Here is a 13,901-nt window from a genome sequence, read left to right as displayed (position 1 = left end):
ACCTACTAGTTACGAATGGAAATAGTGGAACCGGTTTTTGGTCGTCCCGCGTCCCGATAACTTTTTTTCTACATGTATGTTCATTTAATATAACACCACGGCTTTTTATATTTTGAAGGATACGCAGAGGTGTGCACTCGCCGATGTTTTAATGGACGTTGTTTGCTCACCAGACAAATAGACTTCACGTTACATTAGCGATATCTGGTAGGCAAGAAAATTATAGCCTTTATTGCATAGTCTTGCAGATTCTAATATTATCGAGATAATAATGTAGCAAGGTTATGTTATGTTACTTACCTTATTGTAGAAACACAGAGCTGGCGTCAGAGGCGGATTATCCATAAGGCAAACTAGGCACGTGCCTAGGGGCGCGTAGTTACAAGGGGCGCGGGATCTCAGAATTTTTAAATAAATAAAGACAATAACATATCAACGATTAAGAATTAAATGCTGATCTGTAATAGATTATATTGCACAACACAAGCATCGATATACTCGTATTATGCAATATTGCGCGTTTGTTGCGTCGTTGCGTCGTTCTCGAGCGTCGGATGTTACTTTGCATGCAATAGATTCTGGAGATCCCTGCCGCCGGGGTAGAGGCGCGGCTAGCGCGGGGGCGGCAACTAAGTTTTGTCGTCACGTCGCGTCGTCGTCAGTCAGTTACGCGCGCTTCGACGCTCCTATTGTTTACTTTCTCGCTGTGGTATTTGTGTGTATCAATTACCTTTTAGAGTATTTCTCAAAGAATGAGTGAATTAAAAAAGAAACCTAGTGGTGCATCATATAACCACTCAAACGTCCGGCCCGCGCGACCGTTTATCTCTCTAACGTCCAGCCGCGCACGGCATCCGAACCGCGCGCGACTCGCAAGTTCGTCGTAACAAAAAACCTATATAGCTACTGAACCGTAATGCCTAGAATAAAGAAAAGAATACCAAAAAAAAGATTGAAGAATACTGATCAATCTTAAAGATTTTTTTAAATCTTTAGTTAATCTTTAAAATACAATAAAACGGGTTAAACATGAAACACAGAAAAAAAAACAGAATTATTTCTACCTTTTTAGAATATACGGAGACCATTGCCTGCAACAGAAAAAAGCCTTTCATATGGAACAGATGTTCCAACTATGCAAAAGTATTTGTTGGCAATCGGTGTTATTGAGCCGTACAAGGAATTTCTTTGCTGATACCAATATGTGATAGGGTCTGACGTTTCGAAGTCGACGACAGGCTGTGTTAAATAATGTTTTAATTCATCTTGTAAACCGTCTCCTTGACTTTCTGATTGCAGCTGATTTCTTACCAACTTGTTGTGAAATTCCCAAATGTTAGATTCTTCTGCTTCCTTCATCTGGATTTCCAAATTTTTTTCTGGATTTTCATGATTTGTATTGTTCTCTAATTGTTGTTTTGAAGTTACAATCATATTATTAATTTTATTAATAACTCTGGAGCATGCTAATTTGTCAGAGAAAAGAATTTTCTTGAACCTCGGATCCAGTAGTGTCGTGGTAGCTAAAACATGTACTTGTTCCACTGTACTGAATCTCTTACTTAAATCTTTCAATAATTATAATATAAATAATTTTTGGTTGCAGAGCCAACATCCGTTTCCGTCTTTATAGCACTATATGTTTTTATAAGACAGGATACTATTGGTATAATTTTGCTTGATGTTACAAATTTTTCTACACATATTTCTTTTGTCACAGCTTCCATGGGTTTTAAAGTATTTATAAGATCTCTAATACCATCCAGTTGACTGGCGGTTAACATTGGCGGAGCTTCGGGTGGTTAAGTAATATTGTAGCACGTAGATTTGATAACTTTAAAAATCGAACTAAAATTCGACTGTGGCATCTGATCCTGAAAACTCTGGCAATTTCATGGTTTGGCAATGGCAACAGAATTGCTGAAAGTTTGCGCGGCTAATTTTACTTTCATAACCTGCTTTGTAAAGTTAACATGCTGATTTTTGAGACGGTTAGCTAAATGAACACCTTCTCTTTCTTGCAATTCATTTAATTTTTCAATATACTGCCACGAAATGGTTCGACCCTCTGCATCTAATAATTCTTTTTTTGACCAAGTGTATTTCTAACTAATTTCAACATGTGCGCGGGGTCTGGAATTATAACAATCTCTTGTCCATTAACTTTGAAAAAGGGTGTGATATTTTCTGGTGACTCCAAATTACAACCTAAAATCTTAGCCATAGCAAAATTTGCAGGGCACCCGTCAAATGTTAAGGATGCATCTATAATATTACATTCAATTAGCAAATTGATACAATTATTTATTAAACAAATATACAAAACTTATTTTGTTTCATTTATTAATAATAATAAATTATTTAAGCTTTTACACAATCTATATCTACAAGCATTAGCGTAAGTACAAGGGTCCTGGTCTACTAAAGTCTAGGGTTTGATGATACAACGTCATCGTAATTGCAAAAACAACTAGTTAAAATTTTTAGTATTAGGATGGCCATTTATGGCTGGTACAGGGGCGCCGATAAAGTGATTGCCTAGAGCGCTCTGGACCTTTAATCCGCCACTGGCTGGCGTAAGGGTAGGGATAGCCCGGGCGAAAATATTGTGGTACCCACTTGAGGGAAGCAATAATAAGTGTAAGCTTTTTGCTGATCCCAAGTAAAATTATATTAAGAAATTAAGAATTTCATCTTTCCTTTAGCGTTACCCACAGCTAACGACGCGGACGTAGAAAGTTTTGTAGCTCCTCTTTTATATATATATATTTATTATATTTTTTACATTTTATGTTTTTTAATTTTTTGCCCCCCTTCCCCCCCCCCCGAATTTGGCGCCCTGGGCCATCGCCCCATCACGCCCCCCCCCCCTTAACGCCGGCACTGTGTAGAAATTATTAATACTACTGAGGTAGGTATTAGATGAATTAATTTTTTTTCAAACCTTGATCCACAATATTTTAGATCACTTATCACGATCTAAAATTTTGTTTGTTTATGGAGCAAGCGTAAGCAATCGACATCGCCTATTGCCCCTATAAGACACCTATACTGTTAAGAGGTGTTATAACTGCGCTGCCGGCGTTTTGGGGTAAAAGGAATTGGCGATGCCCTCATCCAGTAAATCCGTAAGTATACACTGATCACACTCTGTCGGCGAAATACAACACAAGCGTTGTTCTACTTTTTGTATAGATTAATAGGACTAGGATTTCTAAGATTTTATAGAAAATAATGTTTTTTAAAAAAGAAAAATAAAGAAATAATGGAAGTAAAACAAAACAGGAACTTAAGTTTTTAAAGGCAGAAATAAATTTTAGTGGTGTTATCGTGGCCACAAATCAGCACAGCTTGCAACTAAATCAAATCAAATCAATGTGGTCTACAATTTTATACAGCAATATGTTTCGACTATGGGCCCTTTTGGGCAATAAATTGGCTAGCAGCATGGGCAATTAAAACTGGATAAATACTGAGTATTTATCAGTGTTTACGAAAGTATTTATCCATTTTAATTCAGGCACAAGGGTGCAGAAACATGAAGAAATAACATAGTAGTGTAGAACAAGCCTAAAACAGCTATGATGATTTCGCTAGTACTGCACCCTGGTGCCAGATATGAAATACTTTGCAATGTCATTGTCTTTTTTTTTCTTTATTGAATGTCATTGTCATTTGACAATTTTCTTTTTTATACTTTCAGAATTCAGTTTTTGACGTTGTCACTTGTCGTGAGAAGCTGGCTGGTACAGACGGGTCGCTCGCTGCTTTAATAGCCGAGTAAAAAGGCCAAATTGGTTTGGAAAATGTATTTTTAATGTTATAATATTCTGGTGTGTATTTTTCATGTTTAAATCTATTCTTTGTTATGTTTTGACCCAAAAAAAAATTACCAATAATTACAAGATGCAACGCTGGTTTTTTTTAGAAGACCCGAAAAGACCAAAATATAATAAACGACAAAAAAAAATGGCTGAGAAACCACCTGAGCCTGAAGGCAAAATACTGACTCAAATATGGACTTTCACGGTGAATGCGCCAGATGTCGGCCCCAAAGAAAAAATGTTCGTCACGGGAAGTATTCCAGAGCTCGGTGAGTGGGATAACAACAAGGTTCTGTTGCTAGATCGCGAAGAAGGTACAGATTTGTGGTGCAAGTCGATTACAATTCCAAACACCTGTGATATATTGTATCGTTATGGTAAATGTATTGTTAATGAAGCCAACTCTAATGCAATAATAATTCGTCAATGGGAAACACATCAGCAGCCACGAATTATAAAAGAAACGGATCTTCATCCTTTTACTGACACATATGGCTATCAGGACGATAAGCATATGGTATATTCTGGTTGGCTCACAGTCTCAACATTGCTTCAGTTCAAGTTTATGAATAATCCATTGAAACTGCAAAGTTGTTTAGCCAAAAGATTATTGCGTATAAAAATTACGCCTGTTAAATTATCATTTGGTGCTGATGCACAGGTAGATGATTCATCCCTTAGCACAGATGCTAGTGCTGGTCCTGAGTGTGGGGTACTGGTTGATGTGTCAACACTCCACGATGACCCAGCCATCTGTGTTATGAAGCCACAGGAACAATTTGGCAGAGACTACAAGGAAGATGATGTGTTACTAATAAATGTCACAGCTCCTAATATAAATGCTCTTGCATATCTTGTGGACTTCTACGCCTACAGTAGTAGAGCTGCATCAGAAGACCCACCATGCCATGTGGGATACACATATGTTCTTCCAAATATGTTTAAGTCATCAGAGGGTGCTCTAGATTTACCTGTGACCTGTAATGTCAAACATAGGCCCCTGGGAACAGTAAATATTGGGTACCTAATTGTGAACCCTATGCCTGAGCAACTCTGTGACCTCAGCATGTCTTTAGGAAAATTTTGGGATCCAAGTTGGACTGGATTAGAAGTGGGGCATAGAGGATTAGGTGCTAGCTTTAAAACCAAAGAGTAAGTACTTTGACTAACCTCCTGTATTGTACGAATTCATAATGTTTACTTCTGGGAATTTATATTAACCTGTATTTATTATTTTTCAGTGGAGATGCTATTCGTGAAAATACCATAGCATCTCTTAAAAAGGCAGCTGCCAGTGGGGCAGACTTACTAGAATTTGATGTTCAGCTAAGTAAGGATATGGTGCCAGTTATTTATCATGATTTTTATGTATGTATATCAATGAAAAGAAAGAGGGAAGTGGAACATACTGAAATGTTGGAAGTACCTGTGAAGGATTTGACCTTAGAGCATCTACAGAAACTAAAGGTATGTGCTTCATCTTCATAGTTTTGATATTCAATGTTTGATACCTTTGTGTTATTTATTCATAAACACTCATTGGCATGCTGAGATATAAATCGGACAAAATGATAATATGTGTTACAACTCTAACATTAGTGAGTTTGTTGACTTGCCTTTTAGAACCTATTTAAAAAATATAATCATCACACACTCCACTTGTAAAATAACTATATATATAATAAAAAAACATTGTTCATCAAAATTAAAGCAAGTAAATACTTAGTAAAAGTGAATATAAGTAGAATCTGAAGTGGATGAAAACTAGGCTATACTTATTCAATGTAGTAATGTCCTAAATTGTAGTGCCAGTAACACAACTATCAATCATCCTTAAACAGCATGTAAGAAGGGAGCTTGTAGACATCCTTTAATGTTTTGCATGTAATTGCACGCGACTTTGCGCCTTATGACATTAGTTTTAAGATATTTTATTCTGTGTTATCAATGGAAATTTTTGTCAGTGGTAGAGTTTGTAGGTCGAGGGGATAAAATGAGGTTTAACAATATTATATAGGTATAAAATATACATTCAATGTACAAGCAGAAAGTATTTCAATATTTCATTTAAAATGTTACAGCTGCTTTGTTTTTCGAGGTGTATGCGTCGACAAAGGTTCGTTCTTCATTCCTGTATAGACTGAGCGTCCGCATCTTCTGTGATCATAATCTCCCAGGCGATCTTTGTTACGCAACAGCAATGAGGATTTATACGTTGCGGCTACCAACCACGGGCAATTCACGTATTCGTCGGCACAGATTTTTAGGCATCGAAGTTTTTTGTAGACTTAGATGGGAACTAGGATGGATGGGATCAAATCAATGATGCAATTCCATGTCATGTCAATATAGTTAGAGAAAATTATCGGTGGGTAGGTAGTTATGAGAACAATTATAAACATTGTTTAAAAAAAAAAACAAGGTAAGTAAGTACCTAACATCAGTCAGATGTGTAAATATCATACACTTGTAAGCTACACAATGAATGTCGTTAAAAATTAATTTTCAGGTTGACAAACACTCGTTACACGCGTGCCAATGATCGTAAATCGTAATGCTCATTCATTACTCTTTATAGGTTTATCACCTACTTGAAGGACGTAATCAAGAAACATTATTTTTCGATGACGAATTAGAGGAACACCAACCTTTTCCTACTTTAGAAGAAACTTTGAAAAAAATCGATCCTCATGTTGGTTTTAATGTGGAGTTGAAGTGGACCATGGAGTTGAAAGATGGCACATTTGAATTGAACAACCCATTCGATATGAATACGTACGTTGACAAGGTGAGTAAGATACAGTAATTACAAAATCCAATAACGCGGCTTGTTGTCCTTATTACATGAAGCTACAGACAATATTGGGTATTTGCATATTCATGCAGATATACCTATAGATACCTATTGCCTACATTTGCACAAAACGCAATTTTGTTTTACTGTTTTTAAGTTATTTAGCCATTCATGAACATTTACGCCAAATTAGTGCATTTTTACATTTTACAACGACTTGTCCTTACTGTCATCAATACCAAAACAAAATAAATTAATTTCCATTACAGGTTTTAGAAACTGTCTTAAAACACGCCGGTGATCGCCGCATTATATTTTCCTGTTTCAACCCCGACATTTGCACGATGGTCAGACAAAAGCAGAATAAGTATCCTGTGATGTTTTTAACTATTGTAAGTATTAATTTCTGCTCAAATATATTGTGTACTAATGTTTTGAACAATTTATAAGTCGACAGAAGTAGAACAGAGTCGGGAAGTTGGCAACGATTCACCTTCAAGTATTGTAAAACATTGTTCATGCGACGTGTTACTACTACAATATTATTTCGTTAAATATGTTTTGTGGGAAGGCCCAAAAACTATGATTCTAGCCAAATGTTATATTTTGTCGTAGTCTGTATGTACCTACTCTAATTCATACAGTAGAATAGAACAAAATGTAAACAACACAGTGAACTCATTATTTTTGGAAGGACGCCAGATGAAATATCTCTGTATCCTTATACATATGTTTGTATGGTTGTGAAATTCTGTTTTTTTCTTTTAGGGTATTACAAAAAGATACCAGCCGTACCGTGATGCTAGATGTTCCAGCATACCGCTCGCCGTGCAGAGCGCAGTCAGTACGGAAATATTGGGGGTCGTTGTACACACTGAAGATTTGCTCAGAGATCCAACTCAGGTGAATATTTGAAGGTGTTATCTTATCTTTCTGTTCATCGGACGATGCACTTGAAGATTGTTTACAGATAATACACGGGTCACATACGCAGCGTCTGTTCAATGATCTTTGAAGCTAGTCATTGTGCTTACATTGTCTATTACTTATAGCTAATTTGCAGTACCTATCTAATTGGTATACAAATAAAAATAAATATCTTTACTTTCTAGTCAATGGTTAGCGAATGTAAACGTGATTACAATCAGTAGTAATAATAATTCATGTTCAAGAAAATAATTGTTGTAATAATATTTTTGCACGTGACTGTATCACGCTTGGTTTATCATAAATTCGAATGTGTGTACGTTTTCTGATTAGGTAGCACGTTTCAAATCAAGATTGATATATAAAAAATCTTTGCGACCTCGATCCATAATAAATATAACTCGAGGCGATCACGTGAGGATTGACAGTGTCCAACTCGGCTAATGTTCCTATTAGCGAGGCGGGTGCCGACACGACATATTACAGTTTATCTACGTCATAATCGCGCATTATTAACTGTTTAGATCAATCTTCTGTTTATTGATACTTATGTGGTACATATTTTTTCATAAAGGCGATCATGCGATCATGTTTATCATATCTCTATATGACAACAGAGCAATTAATTGTGTTTAGTGTTGGTAATATGATAGATAAGAGAACCTTTCACCCATCATCGTTTAGCGTTTACATGAGTATAGAATTGAAAACAACAATCATTTAACAAACTGATGACACAGAACAAATGAGTAGGATTAATTTGTGACAGTAGGTATCGTCCAGTGATAATATGTATGTCAGTATGTACGACTGATCTTTGTACCGAATGACACACGCTTAATGTGTGTTTGTACCAGAGTTCAATACACGAGAGAAGTGGTCTTTGTTTACTTCAACTATTTTGTTTCTGTGTTAATGTTTTAATGTCGGTAGCTTCAAGTTTATTGGGGTCACCTAATATCGGTCTCTGAAGCCTAAGTACATTTGCAGCACTATAATCACCTATAGGCGTAATTAATGCATTGTCGACTTACGACGAAATTCTACGGATTTATGCTCAGTTTTCGTCTTTGAGACTGAGCATTAAAATGTGGGAGAGCCATGCTTCGGCGGCACAAATGGGCCGGCTCGACCGGAGTGATACCACGGCCTCACAGAAAACCGACGTGAAATAACGCTTGCGTTGTGTTTCGTTGTGTGAGTGAGGTTACCGGAGGCCCAATACCCCCCTTCGCAATCTGGGAAGATCCTCGGTTACCCAACAACCCTTAAATTCCTAACCCCTAAAAGGCCGCATTTGTAACGCCTCTGGTGTTTCAAGCGTCCATGGGTGGCGGCGATTGCTTACCATCTGGTGCAATCCGTCAGATAGTTTACCGGCTTGTTCCATAAAAAAAAACACAACCTGCGAAAAAATATCAAAATTCCTGCTTGTATTTTCGGAAAAAACATGCAATGTATCTTGCTATTCTACACATGTATTGATGTAATCATTCTAATCTGTCAACTGATAATCATCTCTTTGGGTAGTAACAACGAAAACTTAATCGAAATCAATACATCCATTTACATGATTTGATAACTGATAGACAGAGTGGCAGATAGAAATGAATAATCGCGATTTTATGGATTGGTTTTACTCAATACCTTGGCACCTATACATATCTTGAATATGTATTAATTTTATAGCTAAATCTAAACCCAAATGATTGTAATAGTGATGTAATGTCATCAATATGCATGATTTGAATTTCTACGTTCCGATAGGTTAGCAGATCTTTACTTTTTTAATCTTTCACTGGGCAGATGTTTCTCATTTACCCTCTTCCCTGCCTACCCCCTCCTTCTGGGACTAAAATGCGCTATATTGATACTATGTTAATTTCACTAAATAAACCTACTTTTATACAGGTGAAACTCGCAACAGATGCGGGTTTGATTATATTCTGTTGGGGCGACGACATAGTCAATAAAAGTGTTGTGAAGAAACTCAAAGACATGGGACTCCATGCCGTCATATACGACAAGTTGGACCAGTACACCACTAAAGATGTGAAGGTAATGCATTTACTTATTTGAGTACAGAAACTAGCTCGTCAAGACACTCTAAATTGTTGAACTTACCTACATTCATTTTCAACCTTATCGACTTTACCATAAAGATTTAGAAATTATAAAGGAAATCGTACTTTATAGGGAGTACCTAAGTAACATAAGCTACTTTTTATACCAATATTCTGGTGCCGGACACTACTCAATAGAAATCTAATAGGAAAAGCCGTGTACTGAAAACTATTGCATCAATAAAGGTGAGAACTTGAGAATCAATCAGCTAAATAATTTGACAATTTGGGTTAGCTTGACGTGCTGTTCTCTGTTCTATGAGTATCAGTGAGACATATTGAGCTGTATGTAAAAACTTTATTAGAATATCGCGTTTCGTTGACGTAGTTAATCATGTTCCAAGTTTTAGTATTTATTTATTTTTCTCAACTTCACCAGCTGTTAATATCTGTTCTGTAGCATAGTAGTATTAGTAGCTTTATTTTATTTCTTTGTGCAATGATATAATTTATTTATTTTTTATAAAATTTACTTCTTGAATTTGGCTTACTTCAATTTGGAAATATTACGTAGCCCAATGGCTATATTAAATTTTAGTTCTGATACCTTTCTGACAAAATATCTGTTGCGGACAATAGCTCCAAAATTATAATGCTGTTAGATTATTATGAATGTGATGGAATTATCATAAACTTAGTATGTCTAAATTGACATAAATATGAAACCTAAGTTTGTAATGCGGGTGTTAAAGCCCCAATTGAATGTTTATTAATGTTTGTGAATAATTCGAAACGTACTATGAGAGTAAGGTGTGTCGATATGTACCTATGGCCTTTTGCAGGTGCTTTCTTTGCTATAGTGAAAATTTCCAAAACACGATTATTTGTGTGTGTATAAATACTTTGCTTCTTTAAACCATTTTTTATAATACCAGTACAACTCTTTATGTCTCACTAGGCCACTGTTTTTACAAACACGTCAAAATTATTCAGCCTCGCTTTTTCTCACTTGCATGCCTTAACTATTGATAAAAGTATTTGAGGAAACAAATTATTAATATTTAAAAATTAATAACTCCGTAAATACAATTTACTATCGCATGTGGTAGGTGATCAATTAATAACATTTCAACTCGAGCAAGCAATTATGTACGGAGTCCTCAATTGGTACTAAACCATTTTAATTCGAAATCTAGAGTAACCCAACACTGAACTCGAGCAACATGTATGAATTAACAGACAACAAAAGTGAATAACAGTCCTATTATTATATTTACTATCTCTCTTATTTTATTGTTGTGGCAAAACAGGAGAGCATATTCCTGATGGAAGCGCGGGAGTCGCAGCGAGAGCTCATGCAGCAAGCTGCACTTGATGACGAGGCTTCCACCAAACCTAGCTCTAGCTCGGAGCAAGAGAACATTGTCGTGAACCTTGAAGATCGACCATTCTTCAACCCTAGCGTTCGTGAAACTATTGATGACCGATCCACTGTCACATCGCTAGAATCAGTCGTTTGTGATGACGCTAGAACCGAACATGACAAAGACATTATTGAGCCCATCGCTAAAGAAGACCAAGTCAAAGATCGAGACAGTATAAGACCGTATCCGTATCCGTATCCCTGTGATCCATCTAAGCTGCTGCCAAAAAAGAAGAAACGTAGGAATTAAATTAAACTTCGTAACAAATTATCTTTATCCCACTACACTTGCTCAAATTTTAGCTTGAACAATAAATAACACATTGTTTATGTCCTGTGAAGCGTACTGTTTCTTGTTAACCAGATACCGTAATTATGTGATCATTAATTATTTGAAGCATCAAACGACAAACCTCTTAAAGTATTACGTTTAATAATAGATTTATAAAAACAACTACTTCTTCTTAATAGGCTATAGACACGTGTAACTACGAATTTATTTTTGATAATAATATGTATACTGTATAGTATTAAATTACTGTGGTAGTACTTGCTCTGTATGTATCTTTCTACGTTTAATGTATTTGATTTAGTCGTTGTAGATAGAGATACAGGCAGGCAGAAATAAAACAATAAAATACAGGAATAAAATAAACTTAGTATTATTATAATATATATTTTAGTATGAAAAAATTTAATACGTTTGGAAAGAACAAAGGCTCGAGCAGGCACTCGAGTCCTAGTCCTAGAGTACACGACAGCGACACCTAACTACAGTGTCGTTACTCTTTCAAACTGATCGTGTATTAAATACTATAACAATGTATTTACAATACAATTGTAATACTTGCATATTTGTATTTTAGTTGAATCACATAACATATGTTTTACTTACTGACATATCATACCTACCTAAATAAATATCCATTTGAGTCTTTAGGATAGTTTTCTATGTAAAATAGTTGTATAAGTCAAACACGTTATCTTATAAATACAATTTATAAAATTCAGCCTTAAGCGCCATTCACCATTTATTTCGAAATAAATAATAGAATTGAAAAATATACATAATTTAAACTATTTTTAGTTTGTTTCTGTGATATTTTTTATATTGTATAAAATCAACAAGTGCCCGATAAACGAACATGTTAACCATAAATAAACCCTTTTTGTTATTAATAATAAGGATCAAAACGTTATTTTATATTTTCATAAACATTATTTAAAATAAATACTGTTTCTGTGATTCAATATCGTGTTTTATTTAATTGACTTAACTCTCATACATTCTCCTTTTTTCGTAATATTCTGAATACATATAACATTAAAAAATAAGTCATTAAAATTATTTAAAGAATAAAATAATGTATTTACTTTTTCAATGTTCTTTGACCTATGTTTTTCTGTAACATGTCTGCACAAAGGATCCAGCTGATTCATCATAAAGGTATCGGATCTAGATAGTGAATTGTGGTTCTATTAAAATAACAAAAATTTGGAAATTGTTATGCTTACCCATTAACAAGATTAAGTTCATTTTCATACATTCATAGTAGAAGTTGTATATTAAAATTTATATTTTATGAGTTTACTGTAGTCAAATCAGCATCAGCATGTGCACGGGTTGACAATAAATGAGTGGATGGTGTTACACCGTTCGTATGGTAGTTCTCTGATTATTTCGTATAGTTGATTGACTTGGGCAGATACACTAGCAATAAGCACTTTGTATGGTCTTGTAACATTAACTTATACGTAGGTAGATACCTAGCTACACAAAAGAGGTAAGGCTTCCAGTCATACATTATGACCATTTAGAATATTAATTGACGCACACAAAATAAAGTATTATAGACGTACTTTAAAATGCTCATTGGAACATTATATCCGCTAATCACCATTTTTTTTTAATAATTTTCTTGATGAGTTTAAAAAGCTTGGAATGTAGTGTAGTTTCTGTTTTATGTCTCACTGAACACTGCTTTCATCTTATAATAATAATATTTCTCTTCGAAGTTACTACCTACCTAACTACAAATAGGTAATGTAGAAAATTCAATCATCGATTTCTTTGTGCCTTATAAATCGTACTTTCAAGTATTCAGGTGTTATGATCAAGTCTATGATTCAGATGAAAATAAATGGTATTTAAACGAACCAGTCTGATTGATTCACCCACATCTTGCTGCTGCGTCTTGATAGATGAATGCTTATCAGTAGCAGTGAGTGCCAGCAGAACAACCAACTTTTTGTCAAAACAATAAAGTTTAAAATCTAATAACTGAAGGATTTGACAGGAAGGAGTAGGTTGACCTGCAATCTATAAGCGTTGGTACCTGAAAATTTAAATAGGTATATGTATAAGACAAACCTACACAGGGTTCTTCACCTTGCAGACTGCTACTGGCATCCATTGCTAAGCCTATTTCTAAAAACTAAATGCAATAAATAATTAATTATGAATTATGTTCTAAATTAATTTTATTGTTCTTGCTTTTCCTAATACCAGAAGAAATGAGAATCAACATACGTGTCTCCTATGGACATTGGAAATCGACTGCTCTGACCTATCCTGTCCCTTCCAGCTTCTCCTACTTGCCTACCTACCCTACAATGACCATTGTAACGATACAATCATAAATTTTCTTGATTCTTGCTAGGTATGTATGTATAAATAATAAGCAATTTGTAATTTCTCTGTTCTGGGACATCTATAAGTTTAATCATGGTTTGACGCCAAATTATATTATTTTCATGTTAAAAATGTTATTATCTAATTAGTAATTTAATAAATTTATTGACTCGGAAGAATATCTTTTATTTCGATAATCTCCTGATTACCTAATATTTGTAGGTATACGAAGCATTTG

The 13,901-nt window shown here is 35.0% G+C and overlaps 1 protein-coding gene across 9 annotated transcripts; it reads left to right on the top strand.

Annotated features, from left to right (window-relative positions):
- The first annotated feature begins 3,668 nt into the window (after nucleotides 1-3,668).
- On the top strand, nucleotides 3,669-13,842 carry LOC118273483 (glycerophosphocholine phosphodiesterase GPCPD1). 9 transcript variants are annotated; one of them, XM_050697969.1, is made up of 9 exons: nucleotides 3,700-3,833; nucleotides 3,907-4,976; nucleotides 5,066-5,291; nucleotides 6,403-6,612; nucleotides 6,888-7,010; nucleotides 7,387-7,521; nucleotides 9,457-9,603; nucleotides 12,456-12,478; nucleotides 13,544-13,842. In XM_050697969.1, the coding sequence occupies exons 2-8, from the start codon at nucleotides 3,907-3,909 to the stop codon at nucleotides 12,474-12,476; spliced, it is 1,932 nt and encodes a 643-aa protein (XP_050553926.1). In that variant the 5' UTR covers nucleotides 3,700-3,833; the 3' UTR covers nucleotides 12,477-12,478; nucleotides 13,544-13,842. The 9 variants fall into 9 exon arrangements, with proteins under 9 accessions (XP_050554055.1, XP_035446359.2, XP_050553926.1 ...); XM_035590469.2 differs by having other exon boundaries at nucleotides 13,541-13,842; XM_050698098.1 differs by lacking the exon at nucleotides 13,544-13,842 and having other exon boundaries at nucleotides 3,669-3,833; nucleotides 3,929-4,976; nucleotides 12,456-13,282.
- The last annotated feature ends 59 nt before the right edge of the window (nucleotides 13,843-13,901 follow it).

Source organism: Spodoptera frugiperda, chromosome 1, assembly GCF_023101765.2.
Source record: "Spodoptera frugiperda isolate SF20-4 chromosome 1, AGI-APGP_CSIRO_Sfru_2.0, whole genome shotgun sequence".
Taxonomy (NCBI): Eukaryota; Metazoa; Arthropoda; class Insecta; order Lepidoptera; family Noctuidae; genus Spodoptera; species Spodoptera frugiperda.
Note: the sequence above shows the minus strand (reverse complement) of the source record. Positions and strands in the feature narration are given on the sequence as shown.

Excerpts from the sequence above, each read along its gene's own strand:
- LOC118273483 (XM_035590465.2), top strand. The coding sequence starts at position 3,907 with ATGCAACGCTGGTTTTTTTTAGAAGACCCGAAAAGACCAAAATATAAT. Across the intron at positions 4,977-5,065 it reads GCTAGCTTTAAAACCAAAGA|TGGAGATGCTATTCGTGAAA; the intron begins GTAAGTACTTTG and ends ATTATTTTTCAG. Across the intron at positions 7,011-7,386 it reads CTGTGATGTTTTTAACTATT|GGTATTACAAAAAGATACCA; the intron begins GTAAGTATTAAT and ends TTTTTCTTTTAG.